This window comes from Liolophura sinensis, chromosome 6 (assembly GCF_032854445.1).
Source record: "Liolophura sinensis isolate JHLJ2023 chromosome 6, CUHK_Ljap_v2, whole genome shotgun sequence".
NCBI classification, from domain to species: Eukaryota; Metazoa; Mollusca; class Polyplacophora; order Chitonida; family Chitonidae; genus Liolophura; species Liolophura sinensis.
Genome location: NC_088300.1, coordinates 42,540,027 through 42,566,878, shown reverse-complemented (window position 1 = coordinate 42,566,878; position 26,852 = coordinate 42,540,027). Strand labels below are relative to the sequence as shown.

Below are 26,852 nucleotides of genomic sequence, written 5' to 3'. Positions count from 1 at the left end.
CAACCCAACTTCAGCACACCCACACACATCCAGTACGCTACTCCAGTTTCCTCCACCCATAGAACTAACTGCAATCGTATAAGTAAGAAATTCTTCAGTAGAGTATGGCGCCAAACAACAATCAAATAAATACGATAACAGAATGACCAAAAATTTGGATTTGTTACGGATGCAGCACACAACAATAAAGTGACAGGCGTAATGTTGTATTATCCAAAGTTTTCAAATGTAAAATGATCTACTTGTACAAGTATTGCATCTCCACAGCTGCCTCGTACTCTCTGGCCTTAATTCGGAGAGTTGCTATGCTGTTCTTTCTCCTCGAGTCGTTTGTGTTCGTTTTGTTTTCTGGGTAGAATCCTGATTGGTAGAAAAGGGCTGGAAACCCACAGTAGCTGGTGGCATATGGAGAGATGGTGACAGGCGTGGAGTTGTCTCCCCCTGGAGAGGCCTCTACTGTCTTCAATTTCTCTTTTGAGGATCGTCTCCCAGTCTCCTATAAAATATAATACGAGTCGATGTTTGAATTGGTTCTCGTTAAAATAAAGAATATCCATAATAACTGGATCTAAGACGGATTACAGATAGCCTGGGCGGGACGTCAAGCTAACTTCCGATTACTACAAATCTCTTCTTACCTTACAAGGTGACCTCCATTTTAGTGAGAATGGAACCATTGTGAATATTTTTGTAAACTCCGATGTAGAATGACTTCTGTATCCGAGAGCTATAGAACTTTAGCTAGATTCTGGCTTAGGAGACGAGTAACAATTGCTGTTGATCTGTATTACATGTGAACTATATATATAAAGCTGTCAACTTGAGATCGATTCCTGCATGAACTAGTTGGTGTGAATGTGATGTGAATTCAGATTATGTCGCCAGGGTCGGTGGATTTCCAAGGCTCTGACCGGCTTCCGCTACTCTTGGATATGACCGTCGATGAAGCCTTCCTTCAACCCTCGACTTGCCGTAACATGCCACTCGATCCAAATTCTAGTACCTTTCAATTCTCACAAACGAAACAAATGAAGCATTATAAGTGCTTGCTTGCTAGAGATTTTACGTCGTTTCATCAGTATGCTGGTTATACGAGATAACACAGGTTTTCCTTGCATTATTGTTGACCTATCGCCACTACATATTATATAAGACGGGCCGGAAGTTGCGGAAGTTTCGTTTCTAAAACAAAATGGCCGCTCAATGCTTTATGGCCAAATCGCTAGCGACCAGTGAGGCATCGTTGTACAAAATAACATCGCGAAAGCTCTCCAGAAATACTCTATCTGGAAAGTTGAAACTTATACAAATCCAACGGATACAAGATCGCTGCGATTCAAACATAGTCATTTTCCTATGCAATAACGTTGGGATGATCGTTTTCTTCACCCACGCAGTTTGTTGCAAAGGAGATCACGTAGTCTCTAGCTACCGATCCGTCTTACAGAATGTAGTACACCCTAACCGGAGCGCCTCGAAGAATTCAGACATGTCGCTCAATCACTTTTACAGCATACTGACATCGAATTACTTGATTGTCAATAATGTCTCATGTGTAGTTGAATACCTCACCCACCTGCTCTTCGTGTAACCTGGGGGTGGGTTTGGGGGCAGGGACAAATGTCACATCCTTCAGGTCCTGGAGACCCCCAAAGTTACCAAGCTTCTCATATTTTCGCCATTTTGCTCGCCGGTTCTGGAACCAGATCTGAAAAAAAATTTCTGGAGGGGTTACATGAATTAACATGCCGTAATGCGCTTGGATCTCAGTTTGGATTGTCAGTTTTTCGTTTTTCTCACATTCTCTGTGGGGATGTGTTGTTTTAATGGTGATTTACTGTGTATTGTATGGCACAAGAGAACAAACGAGGATGGACACGACACTCCAGCTTCATCTTTATCTTCATCATATTCACGAAGGGTTCTCTAGGAAGTAACCGAGGCCAAACTTATGTGTTTTGTCAGTAAATTGTTCTGACATATTGTGTAAGATAGTTTCATTTAGTATATTACAATGGTTGATGTCTTATCAACAGAATTTCAACCTTGGCACATAAGTGTAATCGAAAATACTTTCCTGATATCATTGAAAACTGTTGACTCTATTGCATGGTTCCAGCCTTATTTTATAGCCTATATTTGTTTCTATGTATATGGAGCGGTTTGTGGCCATGTTGACAAGGTGGTTACCTTTAGGCCACGAGAGACTTTGGAACAAACCCGTTGCCGGACAGGGAATTTCAAAATTCTCCGGCCCTTATTCTCAAGGCCGTCGAGGCAAGAAACGGTTGGCGGCGCCATCTTGTGTCATTTTACATAAAATTCTTTGGAAATTATTTGCCGTTCATCAATATGGCGTATTTCACTCGTGGGAAAGTTCGCCAGTGACTTTCCAAAGGTCGGAAGTTTACTCCACCTATGTTTAACTGTCGGCCATCGCATAAGTAAATAGCCTTGAGTATGACGTTAAACAACAATCAACTTGCAGATGGTGGCGGCTTTCACCCGGGCTATACCGGTTTCTCCCACCATAAAGATGGTTGCCATGGTATTAGTGAATTATTTTTGTGAAATAAATAAATAGAAAACAATCAAATTTATGCATGGGAATTGGTATTCATGCATGATTGTTTTGTAAAATCAACTGTGAGATCATTGATCGTTGACGAGTATTATAGGTGTGTTGACTTCGAGGCTTTGTTGAGATGTATACCTGTATGCGTGCCTCGGGTAAGTCCGTCAGCGTGGAAAGCCTCTCTCTTGCCTGCATATCCGGGTAATGAGTGATCCGGAATACCTCTTCTAAGGCATGTAATTGTTCTGTGGAGAAAATGGTTCGGTATCTTCTCTTCCGGGCCCCGAATTCGACATCTGCAATGTTGATAGTACCAATAATCATCTTAGTTTTGGCTCAGATTAATTTCTTGATTTGCTTTAATCAATGTACAAAACCCATTCCAGATTAACATTTTGCCTTTAAGACAAGATTTAAAAGGTCGTTAGGGGATGGGGTTTCAAATAGAAAACAATTTGTGTTACTATCAACGCCCTTAAAGAGCTACTTTAGTGTTAAGACATGTATGTCTTAAAGGCAAGGTTAAATAATAAGGATCGAGATGGTCGGAATTGCCATCTTAAACTGAGTGAGTGAGTGCTTGGGGTTTAACGTCGTACTAAACAATTTTTCCGACATATGGCCACGACCATCTAAAATGGTAGAAGAAACACATTGTATTAAAGCCGTACTTGATAGTTCGGGAGAATAATACGGAAACAAAAGTTTTCCGCCGTTTCCAGTTTTGCCTGTTGTGACGTCATTCAAGAACACTTGACGTCACCTATCACTGACTTATAACAACAAATGGCGTCGTGCTTTCAAACGTGCAAGGCGTCATTCTAGCGTAACTGCCATACACGACATCATATCAGCCTGATTCATCGTCACATAAGTAATATTACAACTTCACATCAGGAAAATTTTACTGAAACTGCCGAAGATTTTGTCTCTCAGGACTCTTTATTTGTAGAGGTTAAATAGCGTTATTCAGCATAAATTCTTTTGCACAGTGGTGCCAGCTATATTCAATAGGGTATCCATATTCGTTTAATATTTCATCCTGGCGTCTCTTAGGACTGAAGTAGCACTTTAAGGTTTTCACAAGTTCGAATTTTATATATGTGAATGTCTTTAAGCAAACCGTTTTTGATCATGTCCAAAGGTAAAGTTGCCAGACACTGACATGGATCAACAAGAAGAATTGAACAACAAGACTGAGCTTTTCCTAATGGTGGTGCCAAAGTTTCAGAGCATATGGCAGTGCCATGATTTTAGATACCAATGATTATACACTGACGATACACAGACTTAAATAGTTGAGTGAAGGCTTTGTGTACTGGTAGCTTAGAACCGGATACACTCTTTACAGCGATTGATAATGATATCTGTAATACAGTGATTCCGAGCGAACCCATTTTTAGGTATCAAACCTATCCTGGCTTAGCAACTATAGTTTAAGCATATGGGAAAGGAGTTTGTTCCATTTAATTGGGATTAAAATCTTACTGTAATGTTTTGAATGTGGTTTCTAACCTGGATTGTATGGAGAAGTCTTGGAGTCCGATTCATCAAAATGGATGGCCGTGCAGTCTTCAGTCATTGGCAGATTTACCAGATATTTGTTGTCCTTCTTGCACCTCTCAGCTGCTGATAATGTACTTTCGCCTTTTTCCACATTGTCTCCACGACTATCTCGACTCATTTGTGTGTTTATACCCCGGGCATTGTCACATTCGTCTGTGTCATACGTGGCTGTATCACACGTGCCTTCGTCACACGTGTCTGTGTCATACGTGCCTTTATCACACGTGGCTGTATCCCTTTTGCCATGTCGTGGCGTCTTTAGGGCATTTGACCTTGACGTATCATCGTCTTGAACGCCACTATCTTGGGACACAGATTTCTCTTCGGTACAAGCCACGGGCTTCTTGCAGGCTTTAGTCTCAGCGTCTATTCCGTCACCATCCCGATTGTGCCCAGGTTTTATCCTTAAATCCACTGCATGGTCATTATCGTGGAAATCAGATCCACAGATGACTCTTCCTGTGAAAGAATTATCATTGAATAACCAAATGCTACAATTTTCTTTAAATCATTGGAATTTATTTTTATTTTGACGTTAGAAGTCTTACCCTGAGACATTGCAAAATATTTGTAAGAAAATAGCGGTCCAAGAAACAATGTTATTTTTACAAAATATGAAGTGCAGATTAAGAGTACGTATATGTAACTTCGTGAAGAACAGAACGAAGACAAAACTGACAGTATAGTTTTCAGAAGTAAGGCTGGTCAGTTTTTATTCGGTCAGGTTTGATTTTATCTTTATCGTCACTTTGCTGGCCCACACCACTTAATCACACACAGGATCTGTGGGGGTTACAGAAGGGGGTTAATCTATGCGTTCGCTAAAGATGGAATTATATACTGATGCATTGATGGCAGATATATGTAAATTTCGTGCAGCTAAACTGTAAATGCCAGCCCACATAGATAGCACTGAAGAGGTATTGGCAGTATAACCCTTGTACATAACGTTGAAACGTATTCGCGGGGAATCTGTCGATTAGATTAGCCATGATATACGATAGAAAAACAAAGACATTGGCCCAGAAGTATTAATAAACAACCATAAATCCCAGCGGAGAGTAATATTAATAATCTGCTTCTCTCTAAGATTTGTGTAAATGGGATACTTCTCAGGCGGGATTATTTACGGCCTCTTGACTATACAAGCACCATTGTGAAGGACTGCATTGGGGCCGATTATAAGGGGTCTAACCGTCAGTTGTATAACGTAAGAGAACCAAAGGTTTCACCTCAGTGATCGGGGTCGCCTTAGCATAAGCACCGGTCTCAGTCGTGTATAGAGGGTTGGTTATAAGGTGTCCTAACTGTGAGTTCTATATCGCGAGAGAACCAAAGGTCTCACCTCTGTAAATGGGGCCGTTTTAGCACAAGCATCGTTCTAATGGAGTGTGTGAAGGGCGTGAGGGAACCACAGGTTTTGCACCCATATGCTGGGGCCGTCTTAGGCCAAGCACCGGTCTAATGACGTGTATGAAAGGTTAGTTGTAAGGGGATCTAACCGTCAGTTTTATATCGTGAGGGAACCTGAGGTTTCACCTCTGTATATGCAGGGTCGTCTTGCCACAAGCAGCATTCTAATGGAAAGGGTGGGTTATAAGGGGATCTAACCGTCAGTTTTATAACGTGAGGGAACCTGAGGTTTCACCTCTGTATATGCAGGGTCGTCTTGCCGCACACAGCATTCTAATGGAAAGGGTGGGTTATAAGGGGATCTAACCGTCAGTTTTATAACGTGAGGGAACCTGAGGTTTCACCTCTGTATATGCAGGGTCATCTTGGCGCAAGCAGCATTCTAATGGAAAGGGTGGGTTATAAGGGGATCTAACCGTCAGTTTTATATCGTGAGGGAACCTGAGGTTTCACCTCTGTAAATGCAGGGTCGTCTTGCCACAAGCATTATTCTAATGGAAAGGGTTGGTTATAAGGGGATCTAACCGTCAGTTTTATAACGTGAGGGAACCTGAGGTTTCACCTCTGTAAATGCAGGGTCGTCTTGCCACAAGCATTATTCTAATGGAAAGGGTTGGTTATAAGGGGATCTAACCGTCAGTTTTATAACGTGAGGGAACCTGAGGTTTTATAACGTGAGGGAACCTGAGGTTTCATCTCTGTATATGCAGGGTCGTCTTGCCACAAGCACCATTTTAATGGAAAGGGTTGGTTATAAGGGGATCTAACCGTCAGTTTTATAACGTGAGGGAACCTGAGGTTTCACCTCTGTATATGCAGGGTCGTCTTGGCGCAAGCAGCAGTCTAATGGAAAGGGTTGGTTATAAGGGGGTCTAACCGTCAGTTTTATATCGTGAGAGAACCTGAGGTTTCACCTCTGTATATGCAGGGTCGTCTTGGCGCAAACAGCAGTCTAATGACGTGTATGAAAGGTTGGTTATAGGGGCACCTAACCGTCAGTTGTATAACTTGAAAGAACCCAGGTTTCACATCTGTAGACTGGGACCGTCTAACCGTCAGTTTTATAACGTGAGGGAACCTGAGGTTTCACCTCTGTATATGCAGGGTCGTCTTGCCACAAGCAGCACTCTAATGGAAAGGGTGGGTTATAAGAGGATCTAACCGTCAGTTGTATATCGTGAAAGAAAGGTTTTTGCCTCTGGGCGCGTTTGTCTCAGAATAAGCATCAATCTAATGCCGAGTATGGTGGATGTTATGAGGGGATCCAGCCGACTTACTGTATATATATAACCGAAGTTACTTTCGAGCTGTTCGAGCGGGTCTTGGCGGAGTGGTGACAGTCAGTTTGCTCCAGCTCCTACTGTTCTTGGGGCCATGTTGATAATAAGCGGTTGACGATTCTTTTATGATCGTTTGTTTCCTCTTACGCTTGAAGACTACTCGTAATATGTCTTCCACCAATATGCTATGCAAATATGTGCCTTACACGTGGGGAATTTAGTGAGTATTTTGACTAAGATCGGTGCACCCCAGGCACTCCGATTGCAAGTGACACGTTTTAATGGAATGAGCCAACAAGCTTAAGGACCCTAAATTAAGACGCTTGTATAAACGGTAAGGTAAAATGAACAAACTAGGTTAACCAAATCTCCAACCTGACCGAGAACTGTGTAAAATGAGATTGAGTTCCATAGAATGGTTTCTATAATTGCGCCATTTAGTAGATTTTATATGTAATCACAGCCACTATGTTTAAAAGAGAGGTGGCCAATATGTGCTGGAATATAGATTTTCATCAAATATCAATATAAGACTTAGCGCGTCAGGTCTGACAAAAAAAACCACTTAGACTGGCACATCTGACAAGAAAAAAAACTGAGAATGACACATCTGACAGGAAAATACTCCGTGTGTCACATCTGACAAGAAAAGACTCAAAGGGGCACATTTGACAAGAAAAGACTGAGAATGGGACATCTGACGGCAAAAAGACTCCGTGTGTCATATCTGACAGCAAAAAGACTCGAAGTGACACATCTGACAAGAAAAGACGGAGAATGGCACATTTGACAGGAAAAAGACTCAGGGTGTCACATCTGAAAAGCCAATTAAGACTCAGTTCCACGTGTTGACCAGCCAGATTGCATAAAAAAATCTAAACCCACAGAACACACAGGGGAATATGAATTAACAAAGGCACATCCAGGATATCTGACCTAACAGAGATACATTCAAGATGTCTTAACTAACTAAGAGACGTACAAGACATCAAAACCACCACCAGGCCTGCTGCTGACAGACCTGCCTATTACCCAGCATGAGCTGGGCTTGAACTTACAGACACTGCACTGACGAGGGGATCCTGAGTCAGCATAGTTTCCGGACATCATACACAAATACATGTTTTTAGTTTTGCCTCACTGCCAAAGACATAAGACATTACGCCTAACACACTACTACTGCTTTTCATTGCGCAGCAGGAAAGTTCAAATAATGCTTATTTTATATTATTTGTGGGAAATCAGGAATCGGATGTGAACGTTCATGAGAAGTACCGGTACTGAGAACAATAAAAAAGTGAATGCTTGACAGAGGTAATTCTATAGCCTTTTGACAAGAGATCTCTAAGTCTGAGCACACTAGTTGAGGGTCTTGGACCACAAATTTTGTATCTTACCTAGATATGTGGAGTAGTCATCGATTTTCAGGAAGGACGACTCCATTATTTAGAATACAAAAACGGCAAGTTTGTGAATTCTCTCAGCTCATTTGATCACAGGTTCCGTTTCTTCCACCACTGTTATGAGGCTCCGGTCCGAAAACACCGGAGAACTGTAATGCAGATATAAAGCAGCGTGCTTTTCGTCGGGAGGTTCCATTTGAGCCCTATCTGGTCAGTTTGATCTCAACCAATTAAAATGTCTGTCGTGGAGTTATGATAGTTTTATAACCGTCATAAACCAGCCGTTGTAGAACACAGAGGCTCGTCCGTCTGATAAAGGGTGCACCTAGCTCTAGCCGAGACAGGCCGGCAAACAAACAACAGATAGGCTCGCTGATAACACACCCCTGCAACAAATATCTCAATTAAATTAGTGGATCTATGAAATTACTGACAGATCCATACGTGTGGTGGCGCAAACGGCAAATTCCAATGAGTGCCAAACTTTCCTTTTCAAACATTATGACATTTTATAGCCGAAATACAGATTGGGATAATAAATGAGCCTAGATCGCTAAGACATACGAAGAGCAGGTTCAATCCCGAACGTAGACGTGGACATGGAAATTTTAAATTCCTTCGCTCTCATTGTTATTCTGGGGATTTGGTGATTATAAGTAGTCTAATATTGGTTGAAGATCACTTGTTTTCGTCAAGCATAGGAAAGACAGCAACCTGCCAAACGTCACGGATTTCACGACTCACCCCGGTTTTCTCTTTCCATACAACTGGCCACCATCGTATACGTGAAAATTCTTCGGCTACATAGACGAGGTCTGTTTTAGTTCAGATTGTTCTCACCTGTAAATGGGTATATATGCAACTTATCCTAAGACGTATCCCATATTTTTACTATAGACCTTACGGTGTGCTACCGACATTGCGGACGCGAAATTCTTGCATGTACACACTCTGCTGCAGATACTAAATGTCTTTCTTCACCCAGATAAACTAATCTTAAAACAAAAGGAGCAAGGCGCAGTGCCAACGAGCTTCATCCAGCAGTATTTGATAAATCTTAACTACCGGTAATTTACTTCATTGGTCTTTAACGCGATCTTCGCTTTAAAAAATTTACAAAACTGTACTGTAGTTGTGAGGATCATATGCATGTCGTGTTGGTATAAAGGAACTATAGTTTTATTCCCGCCCATGTGAAATAAAGGCAGATCAACCAAGGGTCATACGCACACAGCGACTCAGCATTTTCCATGGCTGCATTATGCTTGATAGTGAATATTGGAGCTTAAGTGCCCCTACAAGCCTCTACATAACTAGCCTGTCAGGTAAGTTTTGTACACACTCGGTAAGATAAAACCCACAAGAGGCTAATAAAGAGCCGTTATTGTCTGTTCTCGCGGTCTCTGTCCTCAAGACAGACTTATCAAAGGCTTGCTCCAACACTTCTCTCTCCATGACCTGTCCATGCGTTGAATTTACAACCAGACTCGCTTAATTAATTCGCCTCTAAAGTCCCCGAGTTCCCTCCCTTGTTGACATAGCTGTATATATCTCAAATTATTGTGCCAGCCTCGATGAGCACAAAGGCTGGGTAACAGGCACTTATGATATTGGGGTTGACCTCTCTACTAAATAATCTCCTCAAAACTGGTTTAAGCGAAGGTTTTCTTTACACTGACTTTCATGTTGTCATATTGAGTGCGTTACGTAAAGATTATTAGAGATCATACAGGATGTCGCACCTGCACCTAATACACAGGAAAAAATGGGTGCAATGCATCCTTCACACAAGTTTAAATAGTACCACGTACGACTGTCACACGTACTATGTAGAGTACAGTACAACATACATGTGGTATGAATGAACCAACAAGTACAAATGGTATCACGTACAGTGCCTCATGTTCAAAAGGTGCTATACTCGCGTTAATACTTATTCAATGACACACGTACAAATGGTGCCACGTGCGATACCACACGTACGAATGGTGATAACCTCGTGTTCTTATACCTGTACAGTGCACGTTACTCACGGTTCAGTGAGTTACTATAGCCCTCTTGCTTACGCATATCCCATGTTAAATGGGTTACTAACTTGCGTCCTTACCCATATCCCGTGTTAATTGAGTTACTAACCCGTGCGCTTATGAATATCTCATGTTAAGTTAGTAACTAACTTGCGTCCTTACGCATATTCCATATTAAATAGTTACTAACCTGTGCGCTTCTATGCACATCTCATGTTAACTGTGTTACGACCTGTGTAGTTTTTACTAACTCGTGTGCTTATTCACAGTTTCTCAAGAGCAACGAATTGCTGATCTTCACTTCTGTACAGCACCCCAAGCTGGTTCAACGAGGTATATTCCAAGTTCAAGGAATTGCTAATCCACGAGCTTACGCATATTCCTTACTGGAGGAATTACGATACCGGTGTAATTCTTCAGTATTAAAATCGAAGAATAATTTGCATGTAAATGTTATTATGTTACTGTCGAGTGTAAATAAAGGACATTAATGTATGTTACAAATAACTGTTTGCTTCATGTTTTGTATATGTTGCTATGGAAATATCGGTAACTATAAGGTTGCAAATGTAGACTTTGCTTTGGAAAACCCACTTCATTAGCAGTTTTGACCGCATGCAGGTAATATAGGCTCCATAGTCTTGCACAGAAATATTACAAAATGTATTGGATTTTGTTGAAACTGACATCATATAATAAGTGTATAGTAATGCAGACATTAGACAATCATGTCTATACAGATAGAAAATGGTCAAAAGAACTTTGTACTTGGGCAGCGGCAGTGTTGATTTAAAAGGTAGAGTGGTATTTTACTAATACAATTAACGTCACTTTATGTATAGAACTTCATTTACTCTCATCAGGGGGTTTTGTGTCTTGAAGCCTCCTGGATCCTTCACCCACCCCCCCCCCCCCCCCCCACACACACACACACATTTGTACCCTAGCCTTCCATCACTACTGTTACTTACTCTTTTTTTTAATTATTATTATAATTTTTTTCTTTATGTACTATAACTACCATACAACTATATTAAGGAACTGAGGGTAAACAACTTCAAGATCTGGCTAGCGTGCTTCATTGGGGGTGAAAAACGTCATTACAATAACCCCCACCCTTGCCCTATTTTAATCCCATCAATTGAATTCGACTAGTCCTTGGACAAAATTGCACCACATTAACGGTCGACATGACGGTCAGTGTAAATGTGTACGCATAAAGACTTTTAACGTAGATTTTTGTTCTTTTATTTATTTGTTTATTTATGTATGTATTTATTTATTGTTTATTAAAGTTGATTGTTGTTTAACGTAATGAACAAAAACTTTCAACTTGTATGAAAGAAACCGAAGTGCGCGGGGTAAACCTTTGAAACTCCCCCACACGGGACAAATTTCCTTCCGACTCTCATTATTGTTATAAGTATGTAATTCTGTAAATTTTAGCACATTCTGCATGTATATATAAATATTGTAATGCAAATCAAAAACACATCGATGTTTAGGAGGTACAATTGAGTTTATTTGCTGGTTTTTTATTTTCAAGTCGTCATGAATATTATTTCGACCATATCTCGACGTCCCAATGCTGACCACCCGATGCCGCTGCCACATGGCTCCCAATCAAGATGTCCTGGTTTGCGCCCCTTTTCTGAACGTGAGAAAGCCCAGAAAGAAAGTGCCTACCAAGGAGGACAATGTTATCGTATAACAGAAAGCATGCGTAACACAACGAGATTAATTTAAAGTGTCCTACCTACGAGACATGTACAATGCAATTAGGTGCGCCGTTCCTTAGAAAAGTAGAATCATATAGTATATACATTCTACTCAGTTATTTCGTATCTGTTAAAGTTTATGGTTACATGTACAGTTATAAAGACATTTCCCAATCTCACATCATTCATTCATTCTTTTATTTCACCCATGATGGCACTCAATGTAAACACGTAAATTTATACTGATGAAGGAATAGAATAACAAGCATTACTCATTGTTGATAGACATTCCTTCACTAATACGCCTGCATGCATTATATAATTTTTCAATGTCCTTAGACTGGAATAACTGTCATGACACGCCATTACCAGCCCATGTAGGCCCTACATGCTTATCTCACGCTCACGGTAATACTAACTCCGTATACTCTGGGCATTTCTTTGAAATCTTACAAAAACGCAATACCCTTGATCTCTTCTGCATCACATGTAGATCGTGCTCATCCCATTTTCGATAATAGGTTCATTGATTTCTTGTCCTGATTGATATCTGCACCTTTACACTAGTTTTCACGTGGTTATACGCACAGAGGAACTCAAAGTCGGGAGACCCGGGATCAAACCCTCGTCGGGTCATATTAAAAACTTTAAAAATGGTACTTGCTGCTGCCTCGCTTTGCGACCAGCACTGAGAAGCTAGAGCGAGGAAACATGGCTGCTTGGCCAGGTGTCAGTATAATGTGACTCGATGAGGTGTCATGCCTGGTGTCTTCGGCATGATACTGCAGTGGCGTCAGCACTTTGGCCGCATGGACTCGCCCTACCACAAGAATACATATTATGTGTACAACCTAATGACTCCTTGTCCTCGTGTGACTGAAAAATGTTAAGTATGTTAAACCCCAAGCAGACAAACATGCACGCATACACAGAGGAACGACACCATTGTGTGTGTAGAGTTTAGGCTCAATGCACACGAAGGGGAATAACTCATGGTCATAGCTGAAGTGGCGCTATTGACATTGAACGCCGGTAATGTGTTGTGAATCGTTTTTGATATTGACAGATAAAACTTTTTTCAGGCTATGGTTTGTTATGGATTAAATTATTTGTCGAACCCTGTACAACACACTGTCCATAATAAACGCTAGATCTTGTGTGTCCTCTGTGATGGAGTTGAGCTCTGAACGTCTGCAACAACAACAACAGCGTATAAAAAATGTCAAGTTGTGAAGTTTGAATGTCACACTGACAGCCAGTTTACTGATTGCTGCTCGGATATTTGGGAAATGACTTTGCACATTTGTACCTCAAAAATGTTCCAAAGGGCATCGAGATTAGTATTATTTGCAACAAACGAGTACAGGACATATTTCTGCCCACTTTCCTATAAGCATTCTTTTGTCAGACAATCTGCATTGCAAGGAAAGAGAACACAGTTGACTTGGTACATGCAGAGGTCACTCTCAGGATATTCGTCTCCATTCTACACCCCAACATCACTGTGCCGAAATCTTTGCACACAGCCCAGAGACCAGCTGTATTCCTCATTAGAAGCTGTGAAGCAACACGTGACCGTTGTGCCTGTAGAGCAGTGGGGTGTGAAGTTTGACCTGGGCGTGGTTGTCGTGGGTGACCCCACCCACCCAGTTGCCCTCTGTTCTCACGGTGTGCCAGGGGGATCTGAAGACTTTCTCAATCTGGTCCCTGCCCTGCTGGATATGGGTCTAAGGGTTGTCTTACCAACATACCCAGGTACAATATGAAGAATTTGAAAATAGTTTGAAATAAAAAATAAAATTCCTATAACCTTAAATATCTTTTTAATTTACGTGAAAGAAAAAATGAATATGCCCAAGTTATACTGAAAAACCACTACCTGTACTAAAAGCAAGCCTTACTACATTTCAGATAAATACCTAGCTTCATCAAGAACATGGAACATTGCATACACATGACTGCTTATTTTACAAGTAATAACTGTACAGTTGGCCGTCCTGGTAGTTTCCTGGCATTGTGAAACAGGCCGCAGGTACATCTGACAAGTGCATTCTTTCTGATTCAATATTACAGGATTCAAGCTAAGCCCACTGCCAGAGAAGGATATATTCCGTCTCACTCACTCGACTGTTGAGAAGGCTGACTTTCTCAGGCGAGTCTGCACACATTTGCAGATAAACAGGTAAAGCATTTTTAGGCAATGTATAAGCATTCATAAGTAATAATTTCAGTTTCATTTTCTTCATTTGTTACTCCAGATAGTAATAATAATAATAATATTAATAATGATATGTGAAAAAAAATTGAAACCCAAACTTGTTACAATTCAGTCTTTTTCTGTTCGTAGAGAGTGTGAAGTGGAAGAGTTCTGTTCGTAGAGAGTGTGAATTGAAGTGGAAGACTAGGTATCGGTAAACTGTTACAGTGAGGTGTGAAGTGGAAGACTTGGTGTGAGTAAACTGTGAGTGTGAGATGTGCAGTAGAAAACTGAGTGTCAGTAAACTGACTGTTAGGTGTGAAGTGGAAGGCTGGGTGTCAGTAAACTGACCATGGAGTTTAAAGTTGGAGGCTTGGTGTCGCTAAACGCTGACTGGAATGTGAAGTGGAAGACTGGGTGTCAGTAAACTGTGACTGTGGAATGTGAAGTGGAACCCTGCATGTCAGTAAACTGTGACTGTGGAGTGTGAAGTGGAACCCTGCATGTCAGTAAACTGTGACTGTGGAATGTGAAATGGAACCCTGCATGTCAGTAAACTGTGACTGTGGAGTGTGAAGTGGAACCCTGCATGTCAGTAAACTGTGACTGTGGAGTGTGAAGTGGAGTACTGGGTGTCAGTAAACTGTGACTGTGGAATGTGAAGTGGAACCCTGCATGTCAGTAAACTGTGACTGTGAGTGTGAAGTGGAGTACTGGGTGTCAGTAAACTGTGACTGTGGAATGTGAAGTGGAACCCTGCATGTCAGTAAACTGTGACTGTGGGGTGTGAAGTGGAACCCTGCATGTCAGTAAACTGTGACTGTGGAGTGTGAAGTGGAACCCTGCATGTCAGTAAACTGTGACTGTGGAGTGTGAAGTGGAGTACTGGGTGTCAGTAAACTGTGACTTGGAGTGTGGAGTAGTAGACTTAGTGTCAGTGAACTGTGACTGTGGAATGTGAAGTGGAAGGCTGGGTATCAGTAAACTGTGACTGTGGAGTGTGAAGTGGAGTACAGGGTGTCAGTAAACTGTGACTGTGGAATGTGAAGTGGAACCCTGCATGTCAGTAAACTGTGACTGTGGAGTGTGAAGTGGAACCCTGCATGTCAGTAAACTGTGGAGTGTGAAGTGAAGTACTGGGTGTCAGTAGACTGTGACTGTGGAGTGTGGAGTAGTAGACATAGTGTCAGTGAACTGTGACTGTGGGGTGTGAAGTGAAAGACTGGGTATCAGTAAACAATGGAGTGCAAAGTTGGAAACTTGAGTTCCCTGCATGGTTGGTTGGGTTAGAGTGTGGGTGTCTTGAATCTGATGGTTTGGAGTGACAACCCTCTAAATCTGACATTATTTACACCAATTTTATTTCAGAGTTGATCTGGTGATAGCTCACAGCCAAGGGACAGCAGCTGCGTACAAGTTTTGTGCTGAGGAAAATGTTGAAGTCTGCTGTTTTCCTTTCCCCATGTGGATATGTACCTCAGCAGTAAGTGTTGCATGGGTTGGAAACTTTAACAATTAGAATGTGCAGCTGTCAAATTTTTACATTTTTTTTTTTGATCCATATAATCCTAACTGCAATCATATGTATGGACAGTTTTGGAGTTCAGTGTAATTGTGTTCCATCTGACAAAGGTATTTCTGGCTGAGGAGGTCAGCATGCCAGCATAGAGCAATTACCACGAGCTCCCATGGAGTTGCTGTGAGGTGAAGTACAGCTCATGCTGGCTTCCTCTCAGGTCATACTTGGGAAGGTCAACCAGCATCCCTGCGGATGGTCGTGGGTTTCCTCCGGGCTCTGCCTTGTTTCCTTCCACCATAATGCTGGTCGTTGTTGTGTAAGTGAAATATTCTTGACCATGGCGTAAAAACACCAATCAAATAAATAAATAAATAAACAAAGGTATTTCTGTACACTGTACGCATTGTGTGATGAAATCGTCACTGTGTTTTACCCCCAGAACTGCTCAGCCATATTGGATGTTACAGACATTCGCAGCATTCCTCAGGAATCCTGTCTTCCAGCCAATTTTCTCGAAACTCCTCGTGCACCAGTATAAGAGAACTGGTAATAATTTCAATTTCAGTTTCTTCATTTGTTACTCCAGATAGTAATAATAATAATAATAATAATAATAATAATAAAGGTATATGAAAGAAAATTGCAACCTGACCTTGTCATAGTTCAATCTTGTTAATAGAAACATATTATGTGTTTAAATTGTTTAGGTAAGTGTGTAATAATATTAGAATCCCTAGGAAAGTATTTTATAAATTGAAAATATTGATACTTATAAATTTTAATATTTTAGTTATAGACATTTCTTTATTTCGTTGTAGGTTTTACTGTCACAGAACTGTCTCTCATTTGAAAGCAGCTATTCAGACTGTAGTCTCAGGTGACTTTGACAAGGTAAGGTGTCAGTACCTCTGTATGTCTAAATGTTTGTATTATAAATAACATTAATGCTGGCCACTGTTGTATAAGTGAAATATTTTTGAGTACAGCGTAAAACACCAATCAAATAAATAAATAAATTTAAATAACATTAAAATTTTGGATAATAACAGTATTGGATCCAGGAATATTTATTTGTTCTTTATTTGATTTTTACACATGTTGACACATATTAGAAACCAGAGATCATGTTGTAGAAGTGTACATTTGTCAGTTCTCAATTGTTTATCTTATTTGTATTAGTGGAGCTTGGCCATTGTTGTTTTCGTGTCTTCATTTGCCTGCCCTCACTGCGTGCACAAAGTGTTTTTTCTTATGTGATGACAGTCAGTACTTTTGACAAAGGAACCTATCCTAAAGTAAATCTCCACCTTCTGTATGTACTTAACAAACCTATTAGACCATCAATAAAAGCGTTACAGCCAAACAAGTGAGAGCAGCATTTGAATGCATGTCTTCATCGGTCATGCAAGCGAGCACTTTTAACCAACTGATGGAGCTGGTTAGGTCTCCTGTGATGATATGATTACTGTGGATATAATTTACTTCTATTTGAACAGTTGCTTGTGACGATATTAAAGGTTGTGAGAAACATTACTTTGCAGAATTTGGATTATGCCAAGGCTATTGCCGCAAAGAGGTTACCAGTGGTATTTGTCATGTCTCAGAATGACAGAATAGTGGAATGGCAGCGGCCCTTTGAGATGCTTAAGGAAATCCACTTACCCGCTGATAACATTGTGTATTATGACAAGGACACTCAGCCATCCCAACAGTTCAACACAGGTACGAATTTGCACTAATACTTTAGGACTTCATTTTTTCCATGAAATTAATTGAGTATATGTTATTACAAAAACACAGTCAATATGTCATGTCTGTACAGCTAGATAAGTCCCCTTTAACAGAGAGAAGACACACAGACAGAAAGCTTTAGTATTGGGTTGCATTTTGGGTTTGGGATTGTACGTATATATTTGTTGGCAGGTGGTGATAAGGACTGGTATACACGCGTACTTGTCTTTGCAAAGGGAGGTCACCTCATCCATCGGACACAACAGGACCTGGTTGTCAGTCAGATCAGAGACTTAGTTAACTATGTGATCAGATAGTCTTGCGTTTCTGGATCCACACAGGAGACAGAGACTTTTAGGTTGTATGTGATACAGGGCTACCTCTTTATTAATCGAAATTGCTATGTTTTTTTAAACACATACATATGTAGATTCTTCTAAACCCATAGCTTCCAACATGTGCCACTCTTTTATTTAATGACATCTCACAATCAGGTCAATGCAATAAATATCTGAGATGTGTAAAAAGCATTTGTTCTTACCTCTTTTCTTTGCACCACTTTTTGTCTTTTCCGTAGAGAAAGTGCAACCACCACTTCTTTTTATCATTAATCGTAAAATCAATAGAAATCAGAAAAAAGGTCGAGACAAGGTTGATATTGACTGCATGATGCCAGAGCAGCCAAGATGTGACCTTTTATTGTTTCTTCCAAATGACCAGTTTGTGCACATTTCTAACAAATCCTTCGGGAGAATAATTGTGTTACTGGAATCGGGTGTGTTTTCATTTGAACTCGTATTCATCTTGCAGATAAGTTATTGGTACCTTGCTCCTCGTCTATAACATAGGCTATACTGTCATTGTACCCGAGCATAGTGCTGACCAGAAAGGCGGATGTCATTCCCTGCATGAAGTCATGATAAAGCTTCAAGTCAGTGTTGTTGCCGGTTACACAGATCTTTAGGGTGGAACAAACTGAAACACAAAAGATCAGTGTCTTTGTAGAAAATGTAAAGGTTTCTTTTGCCTCATGATCACAACCATATGGTGAATTTACCAACACGATCTGAACATACAAACAAGGCACTCCTTTTCAAGAGGACCTTTCTAATCAAATTTTATTTTGAACAGTAGATTTTTATGCCGCTTTGCCTAGCATTAGAGTTGGAAAAACATAAAACTCGGTTGATGGAGGTTACCCTATTGTTTGACGATCTTTGGCTTTGTAAACACCTGGGATACAATATGGCATATTGTACCCCAATAAACAAATACATCCAGCTGAGATAGGTATAATATAGACACCTGCGTCCTAGCACACTTGGGTACATTTTAAACCCATTTGGATACGTCTTTTTGAACTTAAGAGTGAACATCAGAGTCTGTAGGCTACACATTATTACTTGACATTTTAACAATGACTCGAGCGATAAGTCCTCTTGTGGAATCGCGCCATCATATACATTGCATCACTGCCATACCTACAGTAAATTTGATTCTTTTGCCTTTGCATTCTTTTGGTTCAAAACTCACCTTCCCATCCGGCCTGGTCCAGGATGTCACAATGGCCATAGCCCTGTGAATAGGACAGAGAACAATTACCGTATGGTAGCTATGACGAAGTACAGTAACTATATACGTTGTGTATTATACAGAAGGATAGAGCCAGCGTATTATTCTCGAAGTTCAGTGTTAAACTAGTCAATGAGTTGATTGCTAACATCCATGGAGGACTTTACCTAAGAATAAGATCTGTCACAGGCATCCAACCATAAACTTGGTGGCCTTCAAAATAGGTGAACTATTAAGAGTACGGTGTAACGTAAAGCCAGCGTGAAATCAAACAAGACAAAACCGTCATCCCTCTCCCTTGTGCATTTCGTTCTTTCCTCTGAAACATTTAAGCTTCGATGGAATGAGCGCTTGGCTTCTCGTGTTTGTTTTGCTTCACATAGCCTATTTCTTTAGCTAATTGTTACATGTTTATATTGCTTGAGAAACGTCATCCTTGAACTGAAATGAAATTATTCAAGGATATTCGTTGCGGGCCTTCGTCCTTACCTTGCTCTCGATCATAACTTTTGTGGGTGTCCAGAGTTTGTAGAATTTCTGGTAGCCAAATCCTGGGATGACACAAGGTGGGGTCCTTGGCCTGTGCTCCTCCGACAACTCAGCACCATACATCAGGGACGGCACGGAGAAGTTGATAGGCTGGGAAAACGTGATGCCCACTGGCTCCAGGAATATAGCACTCTGCGCAATACAGCAACATGCGTTTAACAGTCGACGCGTCTGTATACGCGTACATATTAAAGAAGAACATTAAATCCAATATAGAGTATTATCACTAATTAGTGACTGCAATCGAGTGAATGATGGAACATATGTGCGCCACAGCGGTTGGTGACAAGCTGCATGTATCTGCCCACCGTAAGTCAGAGACCTGGATACACGCATCAAGTCAGGGCAGAGTATACCTTAGGCCACAAGATTGGGTACAATGATACATTTTCATTTTGTGATCAGAAAAAGGGCGTAGACCTATATATATCAACTACCTGGTCGCGTTGGTGTTAGCATATTGTGACTGAATGCGTGTAGTATATCAGCATCAGCGATACAGCAGTGAGCTCTGTGAAATGTCAGGATTGTGTTGTGCCTTATACAAGAAGACACCTCTACTGACAATGCTTGCCATTCAGATCATCAACGCAAAGATTTCTTGGATACGTCAAAGGAATAAAACAACAATGGTCAAATATTAACATTATCGGTCGATAATGGTGGCGCACATGTTGGCGTCATAATTTTAGAAAGAAAACAAAAAAACCAATGCATTGCACGCTTTAGTTATACCTGTTTTCAACAACTGTATATATTTTTAAAAAGTGACAGGCCTGAAAGTATTAGCAATAAAGTATGTAGGTGGGTTCTGTTGTGCCGCGGGGCGCGTCATGCAGTAGTTTCACATTGATTGCAGATTTGGAATACATCGTTTGTTTACCTGGGCAAATGTATGATTGGATTCTAAAAGTAGTCGCGCGACGTCCCCACCCGAGGAGTGACTTCCTAAGGCTGTGTAGTTCCACCAGATCCCAACCCCCGGGGACTTTTGTGCTAACTTAGTTTGTAAGTTAGTCTCCATCTGAATGCAGAAAGAATTCATAGCACTACTTAACACACCAACATGTTATTAATGGTAGTTCAGTGCGAGTAAAGGGAAAAAATGAAATGACATTAAGATTTTAATTTTCACAACTTAGGGTCCAGCAGTTGATCCAGGACCAGCTGCATGAACTTCAATTTAGAAATGAATTTATGTTATGTTGGTGACATACCCATCTGTACTGACTGACAAATTTGTCACTTTGGTTTGACTTGACCGCATACTCTGCCGCCTGGGTGGGGGAGAGGGGCGGGGTCGCCGCTGGGAAGATCAGATCTGTCCCAATCACGATGAACCTGCAGGATGAGACAAGGGATTATCGGACGTCGTGGCGTGGGACTTTAGCTAGCCATTAAAAGAAAAGGCAACAAATGATATAACCTGAGTTACTTCGGAAGAGAAGTGGAAACAGGCCTAAATGAGCACAGTCATTTTGTTCTGGCATGTTTGTTAACTCTATAAATCAACTTTTAATCTGTAATTCTTACATGTTACAGAAACCGGAAACACGATCACACGTCACTCGTACCCTACGCACATGTGGTTAAAAGGCAAAACAGTGTTTGGCTGACACTGTTCAATAGAAACAACTGCGTTCTCGGGTTATAGAAATAACTCGCGCCTGATTAGTGAAAATTTTCACCATGCCGTCGCTTTAATTAAACTTTCTCAGTGTGCACGATTTGCTTACTTTACCTGTTATGCCAGATCAGAAAAGTAAAATTGTCTTTTTACTTGGTGTGGGATACTTTATTGATGTAAATATAAATTTAGCACACTGTTGTCTTTTCTTTTAAGTGTTAACATTATAAAGTAACATTATTGACATCGACACACGAATTTCTTTATCCACAGTATGTATATTTCCATTAGGACACTTGTTGCCGATCGGTCATTGGTCATTAACTGGGGATCGCGTGTCCGGTTAATGAAGCTCTCGTTTGTTTGACTACGGTCTGAGTCAGGAGGTTAAGTTGCGATGTATATCGATACCGTATGGTGGTTTCCTATAAGAGGCCAGCATGAGCATCCACCAATGCGGTAGTTGTGAGTTCAAGTCCAGCTCATGCTGGCATCCTCTCCGGCCGTACGTGGGAAGGTCTGCAAGCAACCTGCGGATGGTCGTGGGTTTCCGCCGGGCTCTGCACCGTTTCCTCCCACCATGAGGTTATAAGTGAAATATTCTTGAGTACCGCGTAAAAGACCAATCAAATAAATATAACAAGTTAAGTCATATGAATGGTATATTCCTGGGCACAGCGTTATAACACATTACTGAAATAGGAATTTCATACAAGCACTTATTCAGATCTTAATAAGACCACGATGGCATAAACGTATGTTATACGTACTTCCAATGATGCGGCCATTTCATTCCAGTATTCGATTCGACGACACTCGTGTATTCATGCGTTAGATTATAATGTGCTATATTGAAACCAATTCATATCTTAGCATATGAAGTATGCACTATTTACCCGTGGCTGGCGACCCTTGAAAGATACTCAGTGTACAACTCGGCCTCCACATACCCTCCGGCCCCTGGGATGAAGAAGTACATGGCATAGTCCCCGGGTTGTTCTGGGTAGAAGACGATGGAGTGTAGCGGGCTCTTGTCTCCTGTCTCCGTCACGAAGAACCAATCAGTCCCGAACGGTCCGTCAAGGTAAGGGTAGCTTTTGTCTACGTACACCTCATTGCTGACTAAAATACACGCATGCATGCAACCGCTCATATATGCAGGGTTAGTGTGTACGTAACAAATATAACACAAAAATACAAAATTCCCTTTTTGTGATTCCTAGATTCTTGTGTTTGTGTCGTCTGAAAATGTTGAATTTTCTGTTATTATTTTTCAAGCATCGTCTAAAAACAAACCAAAAGTTCCATCGATATGTTGGATGTGGAGTACCTATGCGTGTCGTATTTGTAAAGATTTAGAAATGTTACTCTTCCTGGATATATTGATGAAAATTAGCGGAGGCAACTTTCAAACTTTGAACATGCTTTTATAGCTTTAAAATGAGTGAGCATTTTAAAGTTTTAAAACGATTTTAGACCCATTCCAAAACAACTATTAGCACTGTAAAATGAAAGAGACTGGGGTAGAAAACATGAATGCACATGGGTACACAGATGGATAATACAAATTATCGGTCAAACTTAGTGCTGTGTACTTCAGCTTTGAGCATTTCCGAGGGTTGTTTATGTGAATATACATGCTACATCAATGTAGCCATGCATGTATATACCTGCATTATTGCATACCATCTCTGTCACAAAGCTTGATAAATCTGTTGCTTATAGTATATATAGCAAGGAACGCTTAAGTCGAAACTGACAATGTCCATATACACTATTCCAGGAGGGGCTTTCAGTTTTTCAGCTCGACGAAACCATCCGTCTTTTCTCCAAGACAAGAACAAAAACCTATATGCGTTGCTCCTGCATGTCGATCAAATTGCAGGCGCAACAGTTGGGAGGAAACCGGGCAGAGACCACGGGAAACTCACAACCATCCGCAGGTTTCAAGAAGATCTTTCCGCTTACGGCCAGAGAGGAAGCCAGTATGAGATGGAAAACTGACAGAGACCGCATTGGTGAAAGGCTCCTGGGTTTTTCCTCCATACTGACACGCTAACCATGCAGGCCGTTAATCAAATGAGTATAAGGAAATTGTAATTTAAAACGGTTTGAATTTTTTCCATGGGAGGTAGATGAGGCAAATATAAAAGAAGACACATGTAGGTGAGGACAAGTTTCATGGAGACGAGCATTCTAGAGTTTGAATACCTTTCAAGGTGTTTAAGTTTTGTACACTAGTCTTCAGTCTATGTGTTCTCCTAGACAACATCACAACAATGTGGCTGAAACATTTCCGGCTTTGCGTTAAGCCATAATCATACATTAGAGGCAACAAATGGGGGCAGGTTCTTGATGAGTGTTATATATGCGACCTGTCAAAAGCTTAGATACTTTATGGCTGACCTGAGTTCAATGATGTGTAGTCCCCAAAACTTAATATTTAATCACAAGCTGAGAAGTTATGAGCAGATCAGTGATTCGTGCATGCACTCGATCAGTCTTTAGCGCCATATATACCGACAGAGGCAATGATGTCTTTTATGCAAATTTTACACCACTATACATGTATACTTACTAAATTTCACAAATATACAAAGCACGACCAAGATCCCGAACATAGACATGCTGGTGATGATACGGCGGATAAATGCGCTGCACATACACATGTGTAAGGTCACCAAAGCGTACAACCATACAAAGTTCACCAGATAACGCTATACACCTACGGTCCTCTGCTATCTTATTTTATAGTGGTATTTCGTTTTTGTATAACAAGTACTATTAATTGACATGTACACTAATAAGGTTATATAGGTGCTCACAACTGGCTTGTCTAGGTATGGTTCGGAATGTAGAAGATTCGTCTTCAGTTCTAAAAATATCGTTCTTGTGTAGACCCAGATACGTGTATGATTGAAACAAGGCAAGCAGTTCCTCTTGACTCCTGAGCCATAAAGTTTAACCTGTTGAACGGCCAAAAGCTACTTTAATTGGACAGGTAAATTATTATATCATGAAGAAATTGGTACAAAATCTTCACGCAAAATAGAGCAGTCCCCCCCCCCCCCCCCCTCGCTTACAATGGAAACAATTATATAGCTTGAACTTATAACCATATATGTTTATTGTTGCCTTTGTTGTGCAGTTTGGGTTTAGCTCGTGCCTTGGGTTCGCATCTTCTGTATAGCTTATAGTTGATCTGCGCGATCAGTTCAAAGTTCGAACCTGTATCAATGTAGTCGCGAACTGCATAGGTGTGCCATAGCAGACACGATTGAGGATTGGCTTGTGCATGTAGACAGAAGCAAAATAGTTTCTATGACGGGGATTGCCATAAAGTGTTGACCATAAAAATATAGGGCGACTCATGCATATACTGAATTAAATATAGCCGAAAACTTGGGGCAAACTTAATCCCTTAGTGGGGTCTGACAGCAACCTGCCGATGGCTGTATAAGTGAAATATTCTTGAGTACGGCGTAAAACATCAATCAAATAAATAAATAAATAATTCCCTTAATCCAACAAAACTACTGTATACACATGTCCATTTATAATACACTGTATCCAATAGTAACGAAACTGTCCTTCAAGTCAGCGTGTAATTCTGCATATGTGAACACACACGAAACGTCACCGTAGGCTGTTTATAGCGTACTGATTGTTCACACGGTACCTAAATGGCCAAATAATTATGGAGTAAAGATTATGGCGTCATCTGTGCTTTTTATATCGTAATACGACATATAGGCCTACATGTATTATAAACCACATATCAACAATTATACCTTTACATTTTTACGAAGAACTTACCGTTTTATTGTTCAATATATCAGTATAACAACACTAACACACACAGAAAATTAATAAATTTTTTTGTCCGTCTCTTTCAAAGGCTCTGCGGGAGTCGTCTCCCTTGGAGCACTCTCTCGCCCATCTCGTAACAATGGCAGAAGAAGAAACAGACACAAACATTCCAGTTGAGGAGGAATTTAAAGATCCTCTTGGCGGTACGTAGTTTCTTAGAACTTAACCTCTTCGACTTTTTGATAATGACTCAGTTGAAACAAGTTAATGTAATCGTCTGGTGTTCTTGGGCGTGTCGTTGTTGTTGCACCATTATTATTACTTCACCCCGTACATTACAACACTTTGCAAACATACTGGTACTTTACACTACATTAATTCACATACGACCAAGTAAACAATAGTTGCGGACTTGTGGTACGTGCAAGAATGGTTAGGAATGTTGCGAGCATCGCATCCGCGTTGTCCATATTTTGAAACTGAAGTTTGTCTCAAACAAATCTCAAGGAATGAAACTCAAAAAAAAAATTGAAATAAACTTTTTGGAAGCAGGTCTCTTATCTAGTCTGAGTATTGAAGATGTGCGAAATAGAAAGATAACACAATGTGATCATATTAGCCAAATGAATTAGAAGGTAAATACCAGTTTTAGCATACCAGTTCTGATTCATCAGGCTACCATCAACTGTGAGTTTGGAATTTGTTACTGGAAAACAGGTTTGCTTGTAAGAGAATGACTTTGTTAGATGGGGAATGGTGTTCATGTATGCGTTAACATCAAAGATTGTTTCTTGGCTTTCTTGGGTTTGGAAGCTTTGGTGTTTATCTAATAACACTAGCAGATGCCTGTTCTGCTCAAAGGAGAGCCCAGTCCACAGGCACAACCAACTAAAAATGAAATAAATCATGTAATTGTTTCCTGCAGAAGCATCAGGATGGGACCTGATTTTAATGGTGTCATCATGTTTGGTGTCATCGTCATTCTAAATCAAATTTAATACATTACTTCTGAATGAAAATGTAAGAATTATTTAATATCTTTTCTATTTCAAACAGTAACTGCAGAGGAGCAGGGTGAGGACAAAGTCAGAGTGCAAATTGTGATTCCAGGCCTAGCCGTCAAGACGAAATTCTTGAAGAGCTTTTCCAAACAGCCAAGTAATGCTCTTATAGAGCCACCAGAGTTCACAGAATGGTAACAGTTTTACCTTTTCCATGTCATCTCATTTCACATGTGTGTTTTTTTTCATATATGGATATATTATGTTTATTGTTATATTCATAAGATTGGTGTTAACTTTAGGTTTCCCTAACCTCCCCTCACATAGTTTTTTTTTTATAAGTGTGAAAGAAATGGGTAATAACAATTTGATGTTGAAAATATCCTTTCATCTGGTCTTGTACAAACACATGATACATGTTTTAACTGTTCCTGCTTCCAGGGGTTTCAGTGTGATTGTTAGGATGAAGGACAAAGGTAAACGTGTTCAGCCAAACTACAGAGCTAGAATAAAGAAGTTACCAGGACCAATTGATCCGGATCAGTGTTATCATGAGGTAATATGCAGTGGGTCTGTTTTTCTCTTAAAGTATATTTTGGACTTTGCCCAATAATTCTAAGCACATTGAAATACTTAAACACCAAATTTTTGCACACCTTATTATTGCAAGGCAGACAGTTTTCTTTTTTTTTTTTACTCTATTATTCTGCCATGCATGTAAAATAAGAAGTCATTTTGGACACTTCATTGTCGCCAAGCTTGTTAAATGAAAAGATGTTTTGTTTTATAATCTGTTCTGTATTTTAATGCTTGTTGCAATTTATCACTCAGCTCTTATATTATAATCATACACTAGTGTTCATT

General features: G+C 40.4%; 4 protein-coding genes across 4 annotated transcripts; 2 read left to right on the top strand and 2 right to left on the bottom strand.

Moving 5' to 3' along the window:
- Positions 1-190: 190 nt before the first annotated feature.
- Positions 191-8,386, bottom strand: LOC135468902 (ALX homeobox protein 1-like). The gene is made up of 5 exons (XM_064747368.1): positions 8,232-8,386; positions 4,091-4,600; positions 2,714-2,871; positions 1,577-1,708; positions 191-496 (listed from the first exon to the last, which is right to left on the bottom strand). The coding sequence occupies exons 1-5, from the start codon at positions 8,275-8,277 to the stop codon at positions 239-241; spliced, it is 1,104 nt and encodes a 367-aa protein (XP_064603438.1). The 5' UTR covers positions 8,278-8,386; the 3' UTR covers positions 191-238.
- Positions 8,387-13,018: 4,632 nt separating this feature from the next.
- Positions 13,019-17,918, top strand: LOC135469124 (uncharacterized). The gene is made up of 7 exons (XM_064747656.1): positions 13,019-13,737; positions 14,056-14,164; positions 15,548-15,662; positions 16,138-16,244; positions 16,517-16,589; positions 17,240-17,420; positions 17,622-17,918. The coding sequence occupies exons 1-4, from the start codon at positions 13,272-13,274 to the stop codon at positions 16,234-16,236; spliced, it is 789 nt and encodes a 262-aa protein (XP_064603726.1). The 5' UTR covers positions 13,019-13,271; the 3' UTR covers positions 16,237-16,244; positions 16,517-16,589; positions 17,240-17,420; positions 17,622-17,918.
- Positions 17,919-18,206: 288 nt separating this feature from the next.
- LOC135467231 (uncharacterized) lies at positions 18,207-22,403 on the bottom strand. The gene is made up of 6 exons (XM_064744995.1): positions 22,074-22,403; positions 20,768-20,891; positions 20,434-20,574; positions 19,491-19,682; positions 18,963-19,005; positions 18,207-18,404 (listed from the first exon to the last, which is right to left on the bottom strand). The coding sequence occupies exons 1-6, from the start codon at positions 22,328-22,330 to the stop codon at positions 18,229-18,231; spliced, it is 933 nt and encodes a 310-aa protein (XP_064601065.1). The 5' UTR covers positions 22,331-22,403; the 3' UTR covers positions 18,207-18,228.
- Positions 22,404-24,998: 2,595 nt separating this feature from the next.
- Positions 24,999-26,851, top strand: LOC135467743 (uncharacterized). The gene is made up of 3 exons (XM_064745576.1): positions 24,999-25,190; positions 26,044-26,182; positions 26,430-26,851. The coding sequence occupies exons 1-3, from the start codon at positions 25,127-25,129 to the stop codon at positions 26,599-26,601; spliced, it is 375 nt and encodes a 124-aa protein (XP_064601646.1). The 5' UTR covers positions 24,999-25,126; the 3' UTR covers positions 26,602-26,851.
- The last annotated feature ends 1 nt before the right edge of the window (position 26,852 follows it).